Source organism: Notamacropus eugenii, chromosome 6 (assembly GCF_028372415.1).
Source record: "Notamacropus eugenii isolate mMacEug1 chromosome 6, mMacEug1.pri_v2, whole genome shotgun sequence".
In the NCBI taxonomy this organism is placed as follows: Eukaryota; Metazoa; Chordata; class Mammalia; order Diprotodontia; family Macropodidae; genus Notamacropus; species Notamacropus eugenii.
Genome location: NC_092877.1, coordinates 68,013,139 through 68,036,617, shown reverse-complemented (window position 1 = coordinate 68,036,617; position 23,479 = coordinate 68,013,139). Strand labels below are relative to the sequence as shown.

Below are 23,479 nucleotides of genomic sequence, written 5' to 3'. Positions count from 1 at the left end.
TTCAGGGGAGAACATATGTTCTATACTCAGGGTTAAGGGAAGAAGGAACTGAAGTAAGAGGAAGGCATTATTTTTAAAATTTTCTACTTTCTTAATTGCAGAGACATGAGAATATCATAATGATACAAATAAATAATGGAAACAGAGGCACTAAATAATTACTGACCGTTGACTCTGGGAAAAGTTGTTAAAAGTAACAGGGACTTTCTAGAAATAACAGAGAGCCATGAGGGAGAGGAAGGATTAGAAAAGGGTTGACATCATACAGATTTTTAAAAAACTAGCATTTCTGCGAGTGGTTTACAATGCTTTAAATTACTGACTGAAGAGAGGTTAGACTTCTTTGTCTTGAAGAAACTGAGCTGTGAAGAAGAAGACTGAAAATATAATTTGGTGAACTGATACTGTGTGGAGTCTACAAACCCTCCCCAAACCATTAATCTCACTATGCATAAAGGATGATCCAGAGTAGTTTTAAGCTTTAATAATTCCAGAAGTAAAAATGCTACAAACTTACAAAAATATCATTTGAAAATTTATTTGCACATATTTTATGATTTTTAAAAAATAATACATTCATATTAACTTGGAAAGAAAGGTCACCCTGTCCTGCATTCTATGTGCTACCGTTTCTCATTCAGTGCATCAGTAAAGGTCTACTGACTTGGTCTTCCTTATATTACAGGCCATTCGGGTTACCTGATCTATCTCCATTAGACTTTTTCTTGGTGGGAGGGGGTACCTCAAAACTGTTGTATATATATCAGAACCTTGTTCTTTGGAAGATTTTCTAAAAACATTTTTAGTTAAAGTTTTGAGTTCCAAATTCTATCCCTCTCTCCCTCTCTCCTTGAGGCAGTAAGCAATCAGATATAGGTTATACATGTGCAATTATGTAAAACATTTCCTTCTTAATCATTTTGTACAAGAAGCCTTGAATAAAAGAAAAGGATGAAAGAAAGTGAAAAATAGCATGAGTCATTCTGTATTCAATCAATAGCAGCTCTTTGTCTGGAGGCAGATAAAATTTTTGGAAGATTTTAAGACTAGAATTATAAATGTAATGCTTTCTGTCACTGAGCAGAAACAGATGAAAGTTTTTACAAAATTAGAAAATCAACCAGAGCAACGTTGGTGGCTAAATAACAAAAATGTCAATATTTTAAAATTTTAGATAACTAACTTTAAAAATGATATATTCTGAAGATTTGTAGCACATATACTTTTGGAATTAGCAAAGCTTAAAATTACACTTAGCCTTTTTTGGGACACCTTCCATGTTGTTCAGTTGCTTTCAGTCACGTCTGACTCTTCGTGACCCCCTTTGGGGTTTCCTTGTAAAGATGCTAGAGTGGTTTTGCTGCTTCCTTCTTCAGCTCATTTTAAAGATGAGGTGAGCAGGGTGAGGTGACTTGCTTAGGCATAGCTAGTAAATGTCTGAGGCCAAACTGAAACTCAGGAAGATAACTCTTTCTGACTCCAGCCTGGTACTCTATCCACTGTGCCACCTAGCCACCCCAAGACCTCGAAGAAGCTGCTTTTTTGAAAGTCAGTATTATCCACTCATTTGGTTATGGTTCTGAATTCAAATACTTAAAGAGCAAATTCTTCCAAATTCTGAAGAGTCATCTTTAGTATAGTATGGAAGTCCACCAGTTAAATATCAGTCTAGAGTAGGCCACATGGTATTGTGCAAAGAGCACTGGACTGGGAGTCAAAAGACCTGACTTCAAATCTTGAATCCATTACTTACTGTGGGAACTTTTGGGCAAGTCACTATTCTTCTCTGAGTGTCAGTTTTCTCAACTGCCAAATGACAGCTGTTACACCTGCCCTATATGTTTTAGAGGGTTTCTGTGAGAATCTAAGGAAATAGTGGGTATGAAGGTTCATTATACAGCATAAAGCACTTCATGGAGAGGTAACATCATTAGCTTATTAAGTATTGGCAATAAATTATGATATAATTTTTCTTGATCAGTTTACTGAAGGGCTAAGAGTACGGAGACTGTATTTCTACTTCATGGCTGGAGAAAGTAGTTGATGCCATAAAAGGATCTGCATATATCACTGAATAGATTTAGAATGTCAGAATTCCTCTATTTTAGCCCTCTTTCTTAGAGATGAAAAAATTAAGGCCTATACCAATTAAGCAGTTTTTAAAAGAACACAGCAGTAACTGGAAGAACTTGAGGCTACGACTTAAGTTTCCTGGTTAACTGTCCAATGGTTCTTTCCATTACACCATAACTAACACAGTCTAGCTAATAAAAATGAAAAGTGTATGGCATACATCAATACATAAAAATGTTCATATGAAATAATGTAAAATAAAACAAGCAAAACAGAAGACTGTAAATTCACGATCATAACCGTGCAAATATACATATATACATATACACATATATATTTAGCAAAATATACAACAAATACTTGTTAATTAATTAAATCTCTTCCATTTTCTTCCCTGATATTTTTACTGTTGGAGTACTTACACATTATACACTTAAAGTCTATGAGTATGATACATTATGCCTTAAGACATGGTAAGAGCTTAGTAAATATCCCAGTACTGAATATTTAGTGGGAAGGAACATTAAGGCTAGTACATTTTTTAAAATGTGAAACTGTTATTACCTTTTTATATAATGTTTCTAGTCCTGCTTCTATGCCTTCTTCTGGTGAGAATATTGGTGGTCTTGTAGAAAATTGTTTAATTGGATTGGGGAGTGCTAGGATCCTGCCATCATCACCAAACCACTTTCTCTCCTATGAAATGAGCAAACAGAGCATATTTTTATTTCTGTAATATGGAAATGATTTGCAATATGACAACATTTCCAGAACAATTTAATGTCAACCATTCATATCTTATGACATAATTTTTGGTATTTCCTCTCCTAGAAAGAAAACTTCAAGTATTTTTTGCCATTAAAATTTTAGTCTTGATCTGTAATCAGTTTTTACTACTCCCAAATGGATTATTTTGTAAAAATGGAACAAAAACCTAAAGATAGTTCTTAACAAAATAATTCTGTTGTATGCTATTGTATAGTTTTTCTATTATAGTCTATGTACTATATTTCATTAAATTATTTTTTTCTAGATTTTAACCAAATAAACATTAGAAATACAGAAAAGGTTGCTCATGGCTAGGTTGAGCCAATATGATAGAAATGGTAATACTACCTAAATTGATTCATTTATTCAGTGCCATACACCCACCTCAAAAACTATCAATGGATTACTTTACAGAATTATAATAATAATAATAATAAAATTTATATGAAGGAACAAAAGATCAAGAGTATCAAGAAAATCAATAAAAAATGGGAAGGAAAGGGGCCTAACAATACCAGATCTCAAAACTAATTTATACAGTTGTAATCAGAACAATTTGGTACTGACTAAGACATAGAGAGATTAATCAGTGAAAGATATTAAGGATAAAAGACACAGAAGCAAGTGAGCACAGCAGCATGGTGTTTGCTCAATTTGACGATCCCAGCTATTGGGGCAAGAATTTGCTATTCAACAAAAACTGTTGGGAAAAGTAGAAAGTAGTCTGGCAGACACTGGTATAGACCAATATCACACCCTGCGTAAACTTCAAGTAGTTCATGATTTAGACATAAAAGGTGACATCATAAACAAATTAGTGGATATTGGAAGAAATTGCCTGTCAGATCTGTAGATAGGGAAAGACCTCATCATGAAATAGGAACTGGAGAGATTCATAAAAGGTAAGATGGGCGATTCTGATCTCATAAAATTAAAAAGTTTTCATATTAACAAAACCAATGGAAGTAAAATTATAGGCAAGAAACTGATAAAAAATTTTGGAAAACATTTCTCTTATAAAATATTGTTTCTAAAATACATAGGGAACAGAATCAAATTAGCAAGAATAAAATAGTCAAAGGATGTGAACAAGTTCAGAGGAAGAAATCCAATCTGTTGATAGCTAAGTGAAACAAAATGCTCTTTCACTATTACTTAGCAAAATGAAATTAAAATAACTCAGAGGTACTACTTCACAACCATCAGATTGACAACTGACCGATAAAAGGGAAATAACAAATGCTGAGTGGGCTGTGAGAAAACAGGTACTTTAATGTTGGGATTGGAAGCTCAAATCCGTGTGGATGGTCTCGGGCGGGTAAAAGTGGGACTTCTAAATCTTAGAGTCTTACGAGGCCCTCCATGAACAGCGGGGGTTCGAGAAGGTCAGACTGAGCTAGCTCGGCTAGCTCGGGTATTTCCGCCTCTCCCCGGGAGATACGTGATGGGTGGAGTCTCCCTGCCCTCGAGATTGTCCCGGATTGGAGCACACCTAGTTACCTAACAGCACGGTATTGAGATGCAAACTGTGCGGCTGAAGGTTAAGTAGGATTGAGGAAGCCTGAAAGCTCGCTCTTAGCACGTGTGGAGCCAAGAGGACAGTAGGCTCCGTTCCTCTTCTTTCCTCTCTCCCCTCCCCCTCTCTCCCCGCTTGTACTTCTACTTCCAATCCCTTAAGCTTAGCCTCCTTAGGAAATCTCCCCCTCTTCCTCCTAAGGAAGACCCCCCTGCACTTGTAACTAGACCCTGTAATAAAGCTCAACCCTTGTTCGACTCTGGAACGACCTTTCTCTCATACGTTTATCCGGTTTGGCCAACCGAAGACCTGGGACAGGTAAGAAAGACTCGGGTAGCCCAATACAGGCCTCTAGGCCTGGCACTTTAACACATTGTTGGTAGAGTTGTGAATTAACCAACACTCAGGATAATAATTTGGAACTATGCCCCAAAAGCTATTCACTGTACATACCTTTTGATCCGGTATGTTGCTACCCCAAAGAGATCAAATAAAGATGAAAAGAACCCATATGTACAAAAAGATTTATAGCAGGTTTTTTTGTGCCAAAGAATTAAAGATTGAGGGTATGCCCAATATTGGGGCATAGCTGAATAAATTATGGTATACAAATGTAATGGAATACTGTTTTACTATAAAAAGTAATGAATGGGATGGTTTCAGAGAAACCTGAAAAGATGTGTATGAATTATTATTAAGTGAATTGAACAGAACTAGGGGAATAATTTATGATAATAATAACAACATTATCAAAACAGTCAACTTTGAAAGACTTAATAATTCTGATGAACACAATGACCAACCACAATTCCAAAAGAAACATGATAAAACATGCTATCTACTTCCAGACAGTAAAATAGTGGACTAAGGGTTCAGATCTAGGAACCTGCTGCCTCAAGATCACATATGGCCCTCTAGGTCCTCAAGTGCAGCCCTTTGACTGAATCCAAACTTCACAGAACCAATCTACTTAAAAAGATTTATTCTGTAAAACTTGGACTCCATCAAAAGGTTGCACCCAAAGACCTAGAAGGCCATGAGGCTGCAGGTTCCCCACTCCTGAATCCCTGGTTCAGACTAAAGCATCTTTTTTCTTCTTTCTCTTTTCTTTTCCTCCTTCCTTCCTTTCTTTTTCCTTCCTTTATGATCATTTTTTTGGACATAGCCAATGTGGGAATTTGTTTCGCAAGACTACATATTTGTAATAGGTTTTGGTTTTTTTGCTTTTTCAGTGGGTCAGGGAGGAGAGGGGAGAATTTGGAACTGAAAATAAAATTGAATTAAAAAATAGAAAAAAGGAAGTTTGACTGACTTAAAGAAGTAAATTTTATTTAGATATCTATAATACTATAATCTTCCCATGTAAAAAAAGATAAGCATACAAAATCCACTAGCTATATAAAATCAGGAATGATGACTGCTACTGAGATTTTATATATATACATACACACACACACATACATACACACACACACACACACACACACATATATATATATACATATATGTTAGCTTATATTATATGGATAGTGATTACTTACTGGTTCTTGTATCAGCAATCGATTCTCCATAATATTTTGATTAATTCGAGGGACCGCTGGCCTTTCTCCAGTGTAAAGACCTTCATCTTCGAGGTACCGTGGCTGCATATTTTCAGGTATTTTTTTATAAATAGGCACTATGTAGAAAAAAAATCAGTATCATACTGTGCCTTCAAGCTACTTAAAAAGATATCATCCATTGAGAGGTAATATGGTATAGTGGAGAGATGAATTTAAAATTAGGAGAGAATATAAATCCCTTGACCAATACTTGTGTTTCTTAAAGCAAATCACTAAACTCTTCTGAGTTCTTCATCTGAAAAATGGGAATAATAATAATAAACTATAAAGACGTATCATGAGGACAAATGAGATAATATGCCAAAATTGACTTGAAAACATGTAGTAGTGTATAAATGCCAGTTGTTATTTCCATTGTCAGTCTATTAAACTTTTTCATTCTGTGACCTGAGACATGATTTACTATTTCTTTTAAAACAACAGATTTTTCCAAGTTAATTTTCTAGAACTGATATAATAAAAATGCCAAATGTGTAAATTCATGATATCAAATTATGTATGTATATGTTCCCATTGTCACTCCTAAATTTTTAGGTGCTCAACTCACTACTTGTCCAATATGGTGCCAGCGTGAGCTTGAGCAAATCACTTAAACTTTCTGTACCTTACTTTTCTAATCTGTAAAATGAAGGGGTTGAGCCAGATGAACTCAATGGTGTCTTCAAGTTATAACATTTGTAATACTTTCTGCTTTTCCTCCCTTAAATACAGTTCCATACTGTTATACATAGATTGAAATTTCTCAAGGACAGGAACCATAGCTTATTTTATCTCTGTATATTCCTTAGCACCTGGAACAGTAGGTTCTTAATAAATGCTTCCTGACTGAATAAATGGCTATTTTGTGGTGAGGTGAGAGTAGCAATATAGATGTGATCTTAGATTCTTTTTCTGTTTAATCAACTTAATTTTTATATTAACATTTTAATCAAAAGTTTTGAGTTCCAAATTCTATCTCTCCCTCCCTCCCCTCTCCCCTTCCTGAGGTGGTAAGCAATCAGATATAGGTTATACATGTGTAATTATGTAAAACATTTCTATATTGGTCATTTTGTACAAGAAAATTTTGTTAAAACAAAAAATGAAAGTGAAAAATAGTATGCCTTCAGTCTGTATTCAATCAATATCAGTTTTTTGTCGGGAGGCAGATAGTACGCTTCATCATTAGTCCTTTGGGATTGTCTTGGATGATTGTATTGCTGAGAACTAAGTCATTCACAATTTTTCATTGAACAACATTGTTGTTACTGTGTACAACGTTCTGCTGCTCTGTTCACTTCACTATGCATCAGATCATAAAAGTCTTTCCACGTTTTTCTGAAATCATTCCCTTGTCATTTCTCACAGCACAATAATATCCCATTACAAGCATATACTACAACATGTTTAGCCATTCCCTAATTGATGGATAGCCCTTTGATTTCCAAATCTTAGCCACCACAAAAAGGGCTGCTATAAATATTTTTGTACAAATAGATCCTTTCCCCTTTTTGGGATATAGACCTAGCAGTATTACTGGATTAAAGGGTATGCACAGTTTTATAGCTCTTTGGGCATACTTCCAAATTGCTCTCTAGAATGGTTGGATCAGTTCACAATTCTATTAATAATGCATGATTGTCCCAGTTTTCCCACATCCTCTCCAACATCCAGCATTTTCCTTTTTTGTCATATTAGCATAAGTGTAAGGTGGTATCTCAGTGTGATTTTAATTTGTATTTCTCATCAATAGTGATTTAGAGCATTTTTTCATATGACTATAGATACCTTTGATTTTTTGTCTGAAAACTGCCTGTTCGTATCCTTTGATGATTTATTAATTGGGGAATGACTTGTACTTTTATAAATTTGACTCAGTTCTCCTTATATTTGAGAAATGAAGCCTTTAGAGATATTTGTTACAAAAAATTTCCCCCAGTTTTCTGCTTTCCTTATAATTTTGGTGGCATTGGTTTCATTTGTGCAAAAACTTTTAAATTTTATGTAATCGAAATTATGTATTTTACATTTTGTAATTTTTTTTTATAAATAAACTATCTCACACTCTCTTAATTTGCTCATGGTACCACACTTTATGTGTAAATCATGTATGCATTTTGACCTTATCTTGGTATACAGTGTGAGATGCTGTTGATCAACATTTTGCTGCACATGATACTGTTTAAAGTCAAATGTCACCTCCTTCTCATCTCTTGCTAAAAATGCAAATCTCCTAGTTAGGTGCCCTATTGGTTACATACTAATAACTCAGGGACTGGAGAAGATGGGAACATTAATGTAACATAGAGAAGCTCTGAAATATATCCCTGAATTCTGTGACTGTTGCTTTGATTCAGAATAGATGTGGATAGTGATGTAAAGGTCTGGGGGAGAGGAGAAGGAAAAACAACGAGTGTAAACTAATCCTATCCTTCAGAATTTTCCATTTAGCCAGGAAAAAATGGGAAGATTTGCCCCTTGCTGTCTTAGCCTTCACATGTTAAATTATTCTTTTAGCCCACTGAAAGGAGGCAGGCCATGCTGATCCTGGGCTACCTTCATTCCCTATTCTCTCAGTCTCTTCCAATGTCTCCAGTGTTTTTTTTTAAATAATTAATTTTTAGTTTTCAACATTAATTTCCACAGGATTTTGAGTTCCAAATTTTTTCCCAATCTCTCCCCTCCCCCTACCCCAAAACACGGTGCATTCTGATTACCCCTTCCCCCAACTGCCCTCCCTTCTATCACACCCCTCCCTTCCCTTATCCCTGTCTTCTCTCTTTTCTTGTAGGGCGAGATAGATTTTTATACCCCATTACCTGTATTTCTTATTTTCCAGTTGCATGCCAAAACAGTTCTCAACGTTCCTTCCTAAAACTTTGAGTTCCAACTTATCTCCCTTCCTCCCTCCCCACCCAGGTATCCAGTGTTCTTAAGGAAGAACTCAGATCCAAATCACATCAAACTTTCTAGGGCTGTCTTCAGCAAGTCAGAAGTCTTGTGTGGCATTCTGTACTGACCTGCCTTCTCAGCACTCCTCAAGCCTAGAATCTTGCCCAGATTCTAAGCAGACCCCCACCCTTTAGTGTCATTTATGCTAACCTCCAGAAGTATCTTGGTGTAGGAGGAACAACAAAGAACTCTAAGTCTCCTTAGAGATTGTTCTAAGACAAACATCAAAGATGTTCTCTGGTTTCAGTTTCCTTCTTCTGTGGGCATTTCTAAAAGCACCATTCTCTGATTTATCTTCTTTCTCTTCACTTCTTCCTCTGACATATCATCTATTCCCACATCTATAATTAGCTTCACAAACTTTCTGGGCTTCTCACATAACTCTCTTTCAATGACCAGTTTATTCAAAGAAATACTGGGAGGATTAAGAAATTATACTTATCTGAATATCTGAGATTTGACATGTCATATAAAAGTGAAATTTTATTCTCTTAACATGATTCTACATTTATTGGAATTTTTATAGAGTTAAATTTTCAGGCAGAGATGATTTAAGAAAAAGGAGATACAAGAGGAAGAAAGGAATATGAATTTGTAACTGAGCTGATGAAATACTTCAGATCACAAAGACTGAGAAAAGAGTGTTCCCTCATGATAATCAATCATTGTTAACACACCATCTGGTGATGAATATTTCTGGCTTTTTTTTCATTCTCTCTTTTTTTTGAGATGAAAATAATTTTTCAAAGAAAAAGATAAAATAGGTTAGAAATCAGAAGCAGTCATAGCAATTTTGCTTCTTTTGTAAGGAATTCCTCTAGCATGGATTTTGATAAACATTGGTCTTTAGACATATATGTTATAAATCATTTAGGCTGTTAAATTGAATGTGTGTTTTATTATGTTTGTAGGAGGATTTCTACTCACAACTGCAAATAAAATATCCATCAGTTATTTAAATTGTGGGAGAGCGTGTAGGAATGACCTATCTGTCAAGGCTAAAATCTGTCAACCAGGTAAATAACAATCAGTGTTCTACCATTTATAGAACCAAGTACCAAAAAGATCATTAGTGATTAATTAGCTCAGCTTCCCGTTCTATTCAGGTATCCTCTGTATTCACTTCTTTCACTTCCTTACTAATTCTTAGGGCCTTAGAATATAGCTTTTCCCCCCATTTCTTTAGTGTATCTTCTCTTTTGACTTCAACATAAACTTCAAAGTCATTAAATCTAATGTCTTTTCCTCAATTCTCTTTGTTCTAAGGACCTCCTTGATTGACCTGTGGAATATCTATCATTACTGTCTGTCCTCTTTGTTTCCATGGAGCTATATTACACTTATTCTCTTACCGCTATGATATATTCTTCCATATTCTGCCATCTCTTATGCCCCATCAATGTGGCCATTCCCAAGGATTCTGTCTTCCCTCTTTTCTGTCTCTTCAGTTTCTCCCTCAGAGAGCTATCTTATCTATTTGCATAGCCTCTGTGCAGTTGACTCACAAATCAATGGATTCAAGTCTGATCTCTCTCCCAAGCTCTAATTTACCTTTTCCAAAAGTCATCTCATTCACTTCTCTTGTCTGAAATCGCAAAAGTTGATTAAATTTTCAAGAGATCTTTCTTAAAGTATCATCAACTAGGGGTGCCTCTTCTTTGGCTTCTAATAGATTCTGAAATTAATTTCTCAAGTGAAACTTGCTTGGAATAATTTATGACTATAGAAATGTGAAGAGGACTGGCATATTTGAACCTGAGAGATTTTAATTAAAAAGGGAAAAGAATCACCAGACTACAATGTTTTTAGAACCCTGGAAAACATTACTAAGTGAGGTATTGGAATATGAATATTTAAAAAGTAGGACAGATATTTCATACTCAGACAAAGCCTGAACGTAGGCAAGGAGTAGATTCAGTGGCACTCCTTTTGCATTCCATGTAATCCACATTTTGTTTTCAAGAAAGTGATCAACAAGCAAAAGAGACAAAATAGAAACATCCAATACCTGTAAGAGAACTGGGTGTGAAGAGAATTTCTTTTTCCTTTTGCTTTATTACATGGATGCTTTCATATTCTGCAGCTCTCATTACCAGAAAATCATGGACTGTCTGATCTAAGTCAAGCAAGAAGTCATCAGCCTCTTTCTCATTAATAAGATCCTCTTCATCCTGTAATTGCATTAAATAAAAAAAAAAAACCTCATTCATATTGTATTTGGCTATTTGTTTTCTTAGAAAAGGAATTCTTATCACAAATTATACATGAATAAGTTTAACATATCTCACACTGAGTTCTCTTCCTATTTTGTTTTTTAAAAAAGCTTATGCCTAATTATTGCCTCAGATTCCAATGCTTTTTGTAATCATCATTATAATGAAAGTGCTTTCCTCAAAACAACCCTGTGAGATACTGTAGATATTATATATGACAGGTATTATATCCATTTTTCAGGTGAAGAAACTAAGGCTTGCAGAGATTAAGTAACTCACCTAAGGGAACAATCAGAGTTGGCAGTTGAATTCGTGTATGCTATCTATTATTTTTTGTCCAATTTACTAATTTAATTATTTCTAGTTTTCAATATTCACTTCTGTAAGTTCCTAATTTTCTCCCCCTCTCTCCCCCTTCACTCCCCAAGATGGTATGCAATCTGATATGGGCTCTACACATACATTCCTGTTAAACACATTTTCACATTGGTCATATTGCATAGAAGAATTGTAACAAATGGGAGAAACCACAAGAAAGAAAAACAAAACAAAAATGAAAAGAGTACACTTTGCTCTGCATTCTGACTCTATGGTTCTTTCTCTGGCTGTGGATGGCTTTTTCCACCATGAGTCCTTTGGTAGGTCTTTGCATTGCTGAGAAGGGCCAAGCCTATCAAAGTCAATCCTTGAACACTGTGGCTGTTTCTGTGAACAATGTTCTCCTGGCTCTGCTTACTTCACTCAGCATCAGTTCATGAGTCCAGGTTTTTCTGAAGCCCACCTAATCATCATTTCTTATTGCACAAGAGGATTCCATTACATTCATATACCACAACTTGTTCAGCCATTCCCTGATGGATGGGCATCCCCCTCAATTTCCAGTTATTGGCCACCACAAAAAGAGCTGCTATAAATATTTTTGTACATGTGAGTCCTTTCCCCATTTTTATGATCTTTCTGGGATACAGCCCTAGAAGTGATATTTCTGGTCAAAGGGGATACACATTTTTGTAGTCCTTTGGGCATGTTACTATCTATTGCTAACCCCTGGTCTATGTTGAGACCCCATGCCATTTCTGTAACTTGAGGTTTTGTGTTTTTGCTTAAGTTCCTATATAATTTCAGCCTTTGTTCACTACTCTTTCTGGAATAGTTTTAAGTCAGAAAGATCTCCAGAACCTGGATAAAGGGGGTACATACAACTTTTTAAGATAGCAGCTAAGTGGGGGGAAACTTGCTTAATTTAAAGGGAGCCATAGTTAGAAAGATGCACTGATACTACCTCTTAATCTTTCCCACCTGATCTGCAGATTCTCTCCAAACTATTTTGAAATGTTATTACAATAACAGTATATAAAAGTGGCACATTTTTAGCTAGTGTTTTTTACAACAGGTAGGCTAATGTTTTCCTGAAAACACCATGAAATCCAAACTTCATGGAAACACCAGAATTATTAACCCCTTTCTGTTGGTTTAAAAAAAAAGGTCAGTGAAGCTAAACAAATCAGAGACATGCCTTGCTTAAAGTTGTTAATTGTTCCCTTAAAAAGAAGACGTTGAAAGATGTGGGTCAGTTAGGTTCTCAAGATTATCCTTGTTATAAATGGGTTATCATCATAATAACCTTGCAGCTGTTTTTCAAAATTTTGAATTGAGGTTTGGTTATGAAGTATTAATGATGCTATTGCCAGTGGATGTCATCGTCTACTTTATGATGGATATGTCTTTATTAAAAAAAACCCCACAGAATGAAAATGTAGTAGATGTGGGATTCAATGAGCCATGCGCCCTTTGAGAAGAGATTGTCTATTTTTCAAAGCTTCTTAAGAATTCTGGAGTAATAAAATGGAAAAATGACACCACTGCCTGTTTTCTTTATTAATGATTATTAATTTTTGACCTAGTATATTCTTATTATTCTGGTCTTCTGTTTTCTTTCAGTGAGACTTTTGCTACCCAAGCTTCAACCCTGAGAGAGAAAAAGAGAGACAGAGATAGATAGAGGGAGAAAGAGAGAAAGAAAGAGAGAGAGAGAGAGAGAGAGAGAAAGAGAGAGAGAGAGAGAGAAACAGAGAGAGAGAGAGAGAGGAGGGTGGAGAGGGAGAGAGAAATAGAGAGATACAGAGACGGTGATAGAGACAGAGAGAGATAAAGAGACAGAGTGACAGAGAGATAGAGACAAAGGTTAGAAGTTTTATATGGGAAAAAAAGAGTGAGAGATGCATAATCAAAACCTACAAAGTCATGAATAGTTCCAGGAGGGACTCATTCACCAAATCTTAGAATTCAAGAATCAGAAAGGAAAATATCTGAAGCTTGAAAGAGGTAGTTTTAGGATAAAGTAAATGAAATGCAACTGTATGTATCTGGTAATAAACTTAAGAATCTTGTGGCCCTAAGACATGGTCTAGGCCAATATGATGAAAAGGTGAATGCAGGATTGACCATGTTTATGGGTGATACTCCACAATAGAACACTAAGGGAAATGAGGGATCCTTGGGACCCAGAGGGAGGAGTGCATCATAATACTCTGAGTTATGTTCATGAGAGATAACCATACATTTTGACAAAACATTCCTTAGTCCCACTTTATTTGCTGAATGTAGTGTTGGCATAACCTAATAGAGAAATTAAAGTTTTGAGTTTTTATACTTAAACCATAGAGTTAAAACTTAATGGGTACAAATCAGAAGAAAAAAGTTAATATTACAATGTCTACTGGTTATCAGCATCCTATAACCTTATTATAATTTGTTTGCTATAGAAGAGAATTCAGTGTTAAATCTCAGGCTCTATGAAGGGGGGTTTAATTCAATTACAGCAGTTCCAAGGAGACCTCATTACATTTAGATAGTTCCTCAGGGTGGTATAGTCTCCAAAGATAGCACTGTAGTAAAGCTCCTGTGAATTACTGTTCTTTGAATTTGAAAGGAAAGAGTTGACTAATTATCTTCAGGTAAAACAGTCATTTTAAATACAATTTTCTGATAGGTAACTAATCTTAAAATGTTCAAGGCACAGGAAACTGAAACTACTGTCAGATGTTGAGGAAGACACACTTTGCTTTGTAAGAAAAGTGAGAAATTAAAATTTGAAATATGGCATTTAAATTGTAAATATTCTGAGGATAGGAAAAAGTTTTCATTCATTTGCATTGGAAAAAGTTGACTGTTGTTATCATAGGCATCCATTTCTTTATAGATTATATGAATCTGAGCCAATTTGATCGTAAGCTCAATGTCAATAACATGAACCCTATTTTTTCATTCCTGTATTGTAAAACTGCGAAGTATGTTTTGTCAGAATAAATTCTCTCTGCACCAAGTCAAAAATATTTCTTTAAGGCTGGTCATTACAGCATTTGCCTCTTGGAAAGTGAAATCCCTGTCTACTTGTTCACAATGTTCCTTCATGGTATATTTAGGATTTTGTGGATCTTTTCTCAAGATAGCAATAGCAAGGGCCCTACATTCATCTCCACAGGCCATAGATACCCTTTTGTTCTAGTTACATGTCTGTGAAATTTTATTCTGCCCACTTTTGCCTGAGTTTCAACGTCCAATGGGTTGGGATATATATACATGCATACATACATACATATTTACATACATACGTCCATGTGTTCATGTGCATTTTTGGCAATAGGTGCTACCATCTAACATGATGCATTCTAGTTTCAAAATCCCTCCACTTCAAAGTTGTAATTTATATTTTTTCCCCTTAAAATGAGGGATAATATATAGCATGTTGCTCCTTTTATAATTTCAGTGTTATCTGTGGCCATGAGCCCTCCTATGAAACTTTCAGGCTTAGTCTGTGCTTTACTCTCAAGTTCTTGCGACTATTTTTTGCCCAAATTACTTAAAAGTATGTTTAAGACAGGTAGTGATTTGGTCATGTATGTGGCTAAGTTTAAGTCAGAAATATTAGAAAGAGGTTTCATACTGGGCCAGAGGATTATGCTGGATGACTGTTATGATTCTATCCAATTATGAGGCTTAATGAATTATAGTGTATTTTATCCAAAGGCTTCTGGACTTACCATAGTTGTAGACCTGAATTTTTCACTACAGCGATGAAAGCATAGCATTGACCCTGGTTTCTTGAAGTCTAAATTCACTAACGACTGAACTCTGACAGGTCACATTGTAGAAGCATGGTAAGGGACTGTATGTATTCTCTGGGAGGACTGGACTGGTGTAATGTTAATTACGTTAATGAGAGTTAAAGATCTTCCCCACCCATTAATGGGCTTCCCCATTAAGAGAAGCTTGATTAGGAGAGATTTGTTTTGTAGGAAGGCCCACACCTTTTGTTAATTTCTAATGAGGCACTGGTTTTCAAGGTTGTGACTCCCTCTGGCTCTGAAAAGTGTATATATACTCTGAGAGGAGGTTTTGTTTTGGGGCTTACTCACTGGAAATGCTTGTTTGGCCAGACAAGACTCTGGGTAGCCAGGAGCACCCCCAGCTTTGAAAACCTAGATGTTGGTGCTTCTCTCTCTAGTAACTATGTATGTATTGCTTATGGTCAGATATTTGGATCTGTCTGTTGATCTGTGATGTATGTATGTGATGACCACTCAAAAGTTGCTTTCCTTTTAGAAAAACAGATCTAAGAACCTTTACAGCAGGCCCTCCTGTGTATGCTGGACTCCTTGCTATTATAACTGGGTAAACTTAGAGAAATTCATCACCAAAAAATTGCCTAGTAGGTCAATATACTTTTGGCAATAGTATCTTAAGATCTGTAAAGACATGGAAAAATTTTGACCTACATCAGTAGAGGAAATATCCTTACTGAAGAAGCTGTCAGTTCTTGAAATAGATATAACTGAAAAAAAAAAAAAATGAACCCAAGATAGTGTATAGAAACTCTAAAATTGGGTCTATATCTTTCTTGAATTTGGGTAGTTGAGTAATGAGTATGGTCTGAGAAAATATTCTTGAGTTGCATATCTTGAGAGCATACAAAGTCAGTGAAGTTTTAAACTTTAGTAGCTTAAAACTTTTGAGATGCTCAGGATATTGTATCTTATAGTACAATAGGAACTCTTTGAAGGCAGGGGGTATCTCACTCTCAATTTTGGACCTGTTGTAGTACCTTGTACTTTACTAGTTGGTTAATAAGTATCTGTTGAATTGAATTGTGTTTGTAAAAGGAACATGAGACAAAAGAGAGCAGATCTCTGTCAAAAAATTCCGCTGTGGCTCAAGACTCTCTTTCATGACAAGGTCTTTTGCTGCTCTAGAGGAAAAATTCTTCTAAATTTGTAGAAGGCAATTTTTTTTTAAAAAAAAGTGTAGACTTTGCCTAGAGGCAGTGTGCTGTAATAGAAAGAACAGTGGATTTAGAACCAGGAGGTCAAATGCTTTTTCTGGTGTAATAGGTATGTGATCCTGGGCTAATCACTCAACCTCCAGGAAATTGTTTTCCTCATCTGTAAAATGGAGATAATAATATGTATCCTATCTCCTTCACAGGGTTTTTGTTAGAAAAATATATTGTAACCCTTAAAGAATTATGTCAATGAAAGTTGTTATAATCTGAGGGTCACTATGTCATTGGTACAGTATCATTCTAAGAATAATGCATATATATATGCATGTTTGCCTCAGTCTGTGACTTTATTGGTATGGAAAGCCCCCGTACTACTGAAACTCCCTCCTCCAAAGCGGATCAGCAACTTCTCTGTTGCTTGGCTCTACTTCGGGTTCTGAGAAATTATTGATTTGTCTATGGTGAGACTGCTAGAAGAAGACACAGGCAGGTCCTGACCCCAGTTACCTGCTACCAGTTCTTCTCTACTATCCAAAAAGTGTTGTCTTTTTATGATTTACACAGACTGATTATAATTAGAGGGCTGAGGTGCTTTGCTTATTATCATATTTGAGGATATAAATCTATTGGACCGTAAGCAAAACTACAAAAGCTATTTTCTTGGCTCTTAAAACTGAAATACGTCCTTGCTAGACAAATGCTAATCACTGAACTGAATTTTAATTCAGGGTTATTGCAAAAAAGCCTCCAAGAATGTATTCCTAAATAAATTTTTTAAAAAGATCAGATTTTCTCAGTATATTTACTGATGAAAATTGTAAAGTGATAGCAAGGATATTTGAAGTATATCCTTAAGTCACTCAGTCAACAAGCATCTATTAAACACCAACTGTGTGTCAGGCACAGTGTTAAGTGCTGGAGGAGTTAATGTAAGTGCATTGCTTTATAAATTTAAAGCACTATAAATGTCAGTTATTATTATTAATATCAAGTGAATGCAGGATCATGTTTTTATGTGCTGTCTTTCATCCACAGAAATGACCCATAATCAAGAAATAACTGAGTTATTCTCCTGGCAGTTGGGAGATATTTGTTCTGAGTCATTCACTACTTTGCCTAGGATATCATCGTTATTCTGATTTTTGTACCATATTTTCCACTTGTTCTTCATGAGCTGGTTTTTCTTCCTCTTCCTCCTCTTCTTCCACCTCTTGATTAGATTCCTCTCTTTTTTGGTCTTTTATCTCATCTTTTTCTGGTTCAGGCTCAAAATTGAAAGTAAAGAAGTTATAGGCTTCTTCTGCAGATGGGAATCCAGGAGGAACCTACACAGGGAGGCACAGCAGTGTTTTTAGATGATTTAAATGAAAATAACCTCAGTACAAGCAACTAACTAAAAGCAATCTGTATGTGAGCAGTAGTAATAACGGTCCAGTCACCACACAGGATTGGTATCTCAAAAAGTTAGTGGACTATAGACATTGAACTTTAATGAATGGAATTTATTGCCACAGGGGGTGCTCTTTTATAGGTCAAGTTTTTATTAGTTCACTTTTCATGAACCATAAAAAGTTTGGTCTAAACCAAACAAATATTTTATTTGTAGCCAGGAGACCTGATAATTTTTGGAAGTGATTTTCAAAATGCCAAGACCCGCTATTTCATAGGTAAATGCTAGAATAGTTCAATTTAATTAATAGTAAGATATAGCTTCTTACACATTCAATTTTATAAAGGTCAATTGCATCACCAGTTGTTTGGGTTCTTTTTGGTTTATAGTATATGTAGGCAAGATAATAGGAACCCAATGTATCTATACAGTACAGTCTACCCTTCCATATAATATTTTTTTGTTCTGAGCCTTATATGAGGACAAGAATAATGCACAGGGATGAACGGTATGTGGAACTTGAAAACTGAGTAATTTCATTGTTCTATCCTCTCCTAAGGAAGGAAAAAAATCATCAAAGGAAAACAGAACTAGTTCTGACCTGTGGTTTGAACCTGGGCTTCCTCCCAGAATCTTGAAACCTGACTCTTGTAGATCTCTGGGAATCTTCCTCTTGTGGCTCCCTTAATACATTTTTGCCAGGCTGCATTAAAAAAAATTAAAAGTGAGCCCTTCAAGTGAATACTTGTCTACTAAAGTCCTTTACTTTTTTACTAATTTTATATATATATTATATATATATTTATATTTTATGTTAAATTTTTACTAATTTTATATCTCTCATCAGAGTACCAGCAAGCAAAATTTCAATTGTCTCACCACCTTAAGTCTGGACCCTGAAATGACGAATCATTTTGCTACTGCTGCTCATGAAGATAATAAGCTAATAAGGCAGTGTGGCTATGGGGGTGGAGGCTATACTCTGCAATTCATTTGAACTTTATAGGAATCATAGATAGCATCTACTTCCCAGGTCTGTTATGGGGGTCAGATTAGATAATATTTGCAAAGTGTTTAGTACAGAGCCTACAAGATAGTAGTTGCTTAATAAATACTTATTCCTTTTCCTAAGGGGGTTGTATGTTCAGACCTATGCCTAAGGAAAATCACTCAATACCTGTTTATCTACTATTATTCACAATACGAATCTATCTAAATAGTCTATTAAATCAAATGTAATAATATTAGCTACCATTTGTAGTTGTAAAGTCTGCAGAGGAGCAGCATAGAGAACTGAATTCCAGTCCTGCCTCTGATGCCTATTGGCTGTGTGAACCTAACCAAGTCACTAAACACTTCAATATTCTATGCAATTCATTAAGACTTTAAGTTGGAGAAAAAGTGCCAACTTGCATTGGCAGAGGGAGTTTCCTCATACTGGATTTCCATCCTGATGAAATCATCATTCAGCCTCTATCCATTAAGATTTGCAAAATGATTTACATATGTAATCTCATTTGATCCTCATAACAGTCCTGTAAAGGTAGCACTAAATAGTATCAAGGTCTTATGATTAAAATGATACAAACACATAGGTTTTTAAAGATCATCTAAAGCCATTCTCTCTTAGACCCAAATGACTCCTGGGACTTGCCTCTCCTGTTCTGGCCCCAGTTATTCAGGGCTAGACGAACAACAGCAGAAGTGACGTTTTATTGCTTGTGCTTGGTATTTCTGGTCAAGTGGAAGCACTCCTCTCCCTCACTACAGAATTAACATAATAAGCATAATCTTATGATTAGATATACAGTATTAACATCAGCAATCATGCACCAAATATTAATCTGACTGGACACAATACAATAATCATGCTTCAGTTATAATCATAGATCATTTGATTGCACAATAATTGCTTACATTTATATTTTCTCCATCATTTCAGAATAACATCCCGTTTGATTAAAAATATGCTTACTACCCCAACTCCTGTGTGATATTCCTCTCTCCCAGTTTCTCTCTCACCCACGCAGTGATTTCTTCATAGCTATTAGCTACACTGCCCCCTAATTGGGTCACCCATTAGCCAGACATTTCACTTCCTTTTTTTTAATTAATTTATTTTAAACAAATATACAATAAGAAAAGAAAAAGAAACATGTTATAAACTTAAATATTAAAAAATTCAAAATAAGAAAAGAAAAAAAAGCATTGCTATGTATACAACAGAATGTTAAAAGAGTATTCAAAATATACAGCAATAAATTTCCATTTCAAGAAAGCCTCTATAATAAATACTGCACATTGCGTTCCATCTTTTCTTTGTTTCCTTGTAAGTTTTTTTGTTCTCTGCAGTGCACTTTTTGCCCTGTTCTTTTCTCCCCTTCCTCACCACCTCCCCCAAGAAGGCTACCATTAAGTCTGGATATAGATAGACAGACAAATGATACACACAAACATATAGATGTATACATACACTTACATATACATACATATACCTAGATAGCTATAATCATACTCATATATAGACATATACATTCATATGCATCTGTGTAAGACCACAATGTACTGTTTCTTTGGGGGTGGATAACCTCTTCCTTCATATGTCTGAGTCTTTCCACATTTTTCTAAATCTACCAACTCCTCATTTCCTATATCACAGCAATATTCCAACCTTATGCTGTCTAGTTATTTTCAATAGTCTAAAACAATATTGGTTAATATGGCTGACCTATAGTACAGTTTCTCTATTTTTCTCTTTTGTTTAAATCTATTTTAGCTTTAATTTTGTCTGAGAGAGACTTTTCACTTTCAACTCATATTGAAGCTGTGTTTTTACATATGATTGTACTTCTTACTTTGATATCTCAGAATCTGTGGTATCTGAAGGCACTCCCTTTTAGGAAGCAGAGCATTTCTTAACGAACAATTTAATGAGTTAGTGTGACTCTAGATTTTCATCTTCTAGTGGTCTGGATTCTTGTAATGTGGATTTATTTCCAGCTGTCTACTGCTGCTCCTGTATTCAGCCTTCCTAATGCTGGACTGCTCTGCTGATGTCAGTCCACGGCTCCCAGATCTTTAATGCTCTCTCCCATTGTCTTGCTATTTAACTTCTTTTATAATGACTCCAACCTTCATTTCCAACCTTATTTCTAATTAATCGCCCTTATGTGCTCTATACTCCAGGCAACCAGGACCTCTCTTGAAGCTTTATTTACACCATTCTCTACCCCTGAAATGCCCAATAGCTCAGTCAATAGAAATCTTACTCATTTTTCAGAGTCCAGCTTGAAATATATGTTCTTTCTGAAGCTTTCACTAATGCAGCAACCTTTCCCTTTTAGTTGCTACCATGACACACTACCCATTTTCCTCTTGTGTACTTGGTATAACCTAATTTATATTCACATATATATCCTATTCTGGTGACTCCCTGTGTTTCTGGAAGGAGGACCCACAACAATGAAAGTATAGGCCTTAGAAATCTTGAAGCAAATATCTCAGTCTTGTTTTCCCCAACTAGATTGTGAGTAGCTTGAAGCCTACTTAGCACTGTCTCTTACCCATTTTTGTTTCTTCTTGTACCTTTCAAAGTCCTTTTTGATTATAGGCACCTAGTGAAAATTTCTTGAATTGATTTAAATAGAATTAGAGCAAAAGTGGGGCCTATATTATTGCCCTTTGTAGATTATGTTTTAATGACTTCTGTGATATAATGATATAATACCTATCTTACCTCCTCTTTGACTTAGTGCATGCTGCGTGCTCTCTATGCTCCAGCTGAACTGGCGTATTGGTTGTTCCCATTATGTGACAGCTGGTTCAATGCCTTTGTATACACCATTGCCCATGACAGAAATGTTCTCCCTCCTCATCTCTGCCTCTGTCCCACCTCCCTCCTCTCTTCAAGAAACTTTTTCTGATTCTGGAAGTTGTTAGTGTTTATGTCCAAAACCATCTTATATTTATTTTGTATATATCCCATGATAAATTATCTGTAAAAAAAAAATTTTTTATGTGGCCAGTAGAACATAGGCTCTTTGAGGGAACACACAGTCTCACATTTGCATTTTTGTCTGAAGACCCTAGCCCAATGTCAAGCATATAGTAGGCACTTAATAAGTGCTTACTGATGGATAACTTTCTCTGGGCATCAGTTTCTGCATCTGTAAAATAAAGGATTTGGTCTACATGATTTGAAAGTCTCTTCCTATTCTAAATCCTATAACATTTCAATAGAATTTTAAAAACATGTATTTTTAAAAAATAAACCATAACCTGCTGTCTTTCTATTGGATTGTATTTAGATTTATCTGACAGGAGAACTACAAAATTGAATTTAAGAAAAACATTAGATATCTCTTCATATCTTAATTATGGAACTAAAATGCTGATGTTATAACTTTGTCTATTAATGGTGACAAAAGAATTTTAAAGCCCGCTATATTTCTCACCTCTTCATCAAATTCAGTCACTTCTTCTTCTCTGAGACTTACAAAACGCCTGGGTTTTGGGCTAGGGATTTCCTGCAGCAAGGCGCTTTCTGCTTTGGACTAAAAAAATAAAAAAGGAAATTATTATCTGTATCATGTTAGTAATACAGAAAGTGAGTCTGTCACTCAGGTTTCAGTTGATATTAATCAGTAAAAAATAGTCAGGGTTTTCACTCTTAAGAGGTAAATGAGAATCAAATTAATTGTTTAGAAAATTAGATAAAATTTTTCTTGTGGGTAATAATCATCCATGCCAACCTAAAATACCACATTAACATTTGCAACACAAAAGATAAATCCAATATATTCAAATGAATGCAGCATTAAGCAAATGAGCTAGAGAGGAGCTATGGAATTGCAATCAGCATTGAGCAAATTATTAATGTATCCTCACCCTTGCAGCCTTTAATTTTTCTCTCATTCTTTCCCTCATGGAAAATTCTGCGAAGCCTGTTCTTGAAGTGGAAGGAATAGGAGGTAAATCTATAACAAAAAATGTGAGAATAACCTTTAGAACTTGAATTTTGTGATAGTCACATCAACAAGTATTTAATAAATGCCCACGATGTGCCAGTCACTGTTTTGGGGATCCAAAAATATAGTGATCTTAAATTAGTAGGTAAAAACTCAAAATTCTCTTTCAAGCACTAATAATTGACACATATTTTGCTTTTCAATTTGAAAAGTAATTTCTTGTAACCCAGTGAAGACAGAAAAATTATCATTGTTTCCATTTTGCAAATCATCAATATAATAATAACTAACATTTGTATGAGTACTTAAAAATTTGTAAAGTCTTTGACTGATTTTCTAAGGAACGATTGAGCTTTTATTGTTGTTTGCTTCTGAGGAGAACCAATGACATCAGACAATGTTTTAATTTGCACATGAATTGATTTAAGTGAGGCAAAGTTGCACAAAGTCATCAGCCTCACTCTCTCTTCCAGAGAAGTCTAGTGGCAAAACAAAAGTCAAGATGACTGGCCATGGCCCAGGATGCAGTGGATGACCTTGGTGGCCTCTTTGATGTCTGACCAAGCTCTAAGCATCCCACGGAACTTGCTTCAGCCACCTTCACTGCTTCTGGAACAAATTGTTCTTATCTGCGCATTCCACCAGGGAAAGTCTTCACATGCTTGGGGTAGACATCCTCCTAGCTCATTAATGTATTTGAGGCCTGTCAGTTACCTCA

General features: G+C 35.4%; 1 protein-coding gene across 5 annotated transcripts in view; it reads right to left on the bottom strand.

Annotated features, from left to right (window-relative positions):
• CC2D2A (coiled-coil and C2 domain containing 2A) overlaps nt 1-23,479 on the bottom strand; it is a 152,058-nt gene that overhangs the window by 90,879 nt on the left and 37,700 nt on the right. For all 5 annotated transcript variants that reach the window (XM_072620297.1, XM_072620295.1, XM_072620298.1 and 2 more), the window contains 7 exons: nt 22,682-22,770; nt 22,249-22,347; nt 18,396-18,497; nt 17,553-17,729; nt 10,919-11,081; nt 5,899-6,035; nt 2,638-2,769 (listed from right to left, as the gene is read on the bottom strand). In XM_072620297.1, the coding sequence (XP_072476398.1) occupies nt 2,638-2,769; nt 5,899-6,035; nt 10,919-11,081; nt 17,553-17,729; nt 18,396-18,497; nt 22,249-22,347; nt 22,682-22,770 (899 nt within the window). The remainder of the gene's footprint in view (nt 1-2,637; nt 2,770-5,898; nt 6,036-10,918; nt 11,082-17,552; nt 17,730-18,395; nt 18,498-22,248; nt 22,348-22,681; nt 22,771-23,479) is intronic.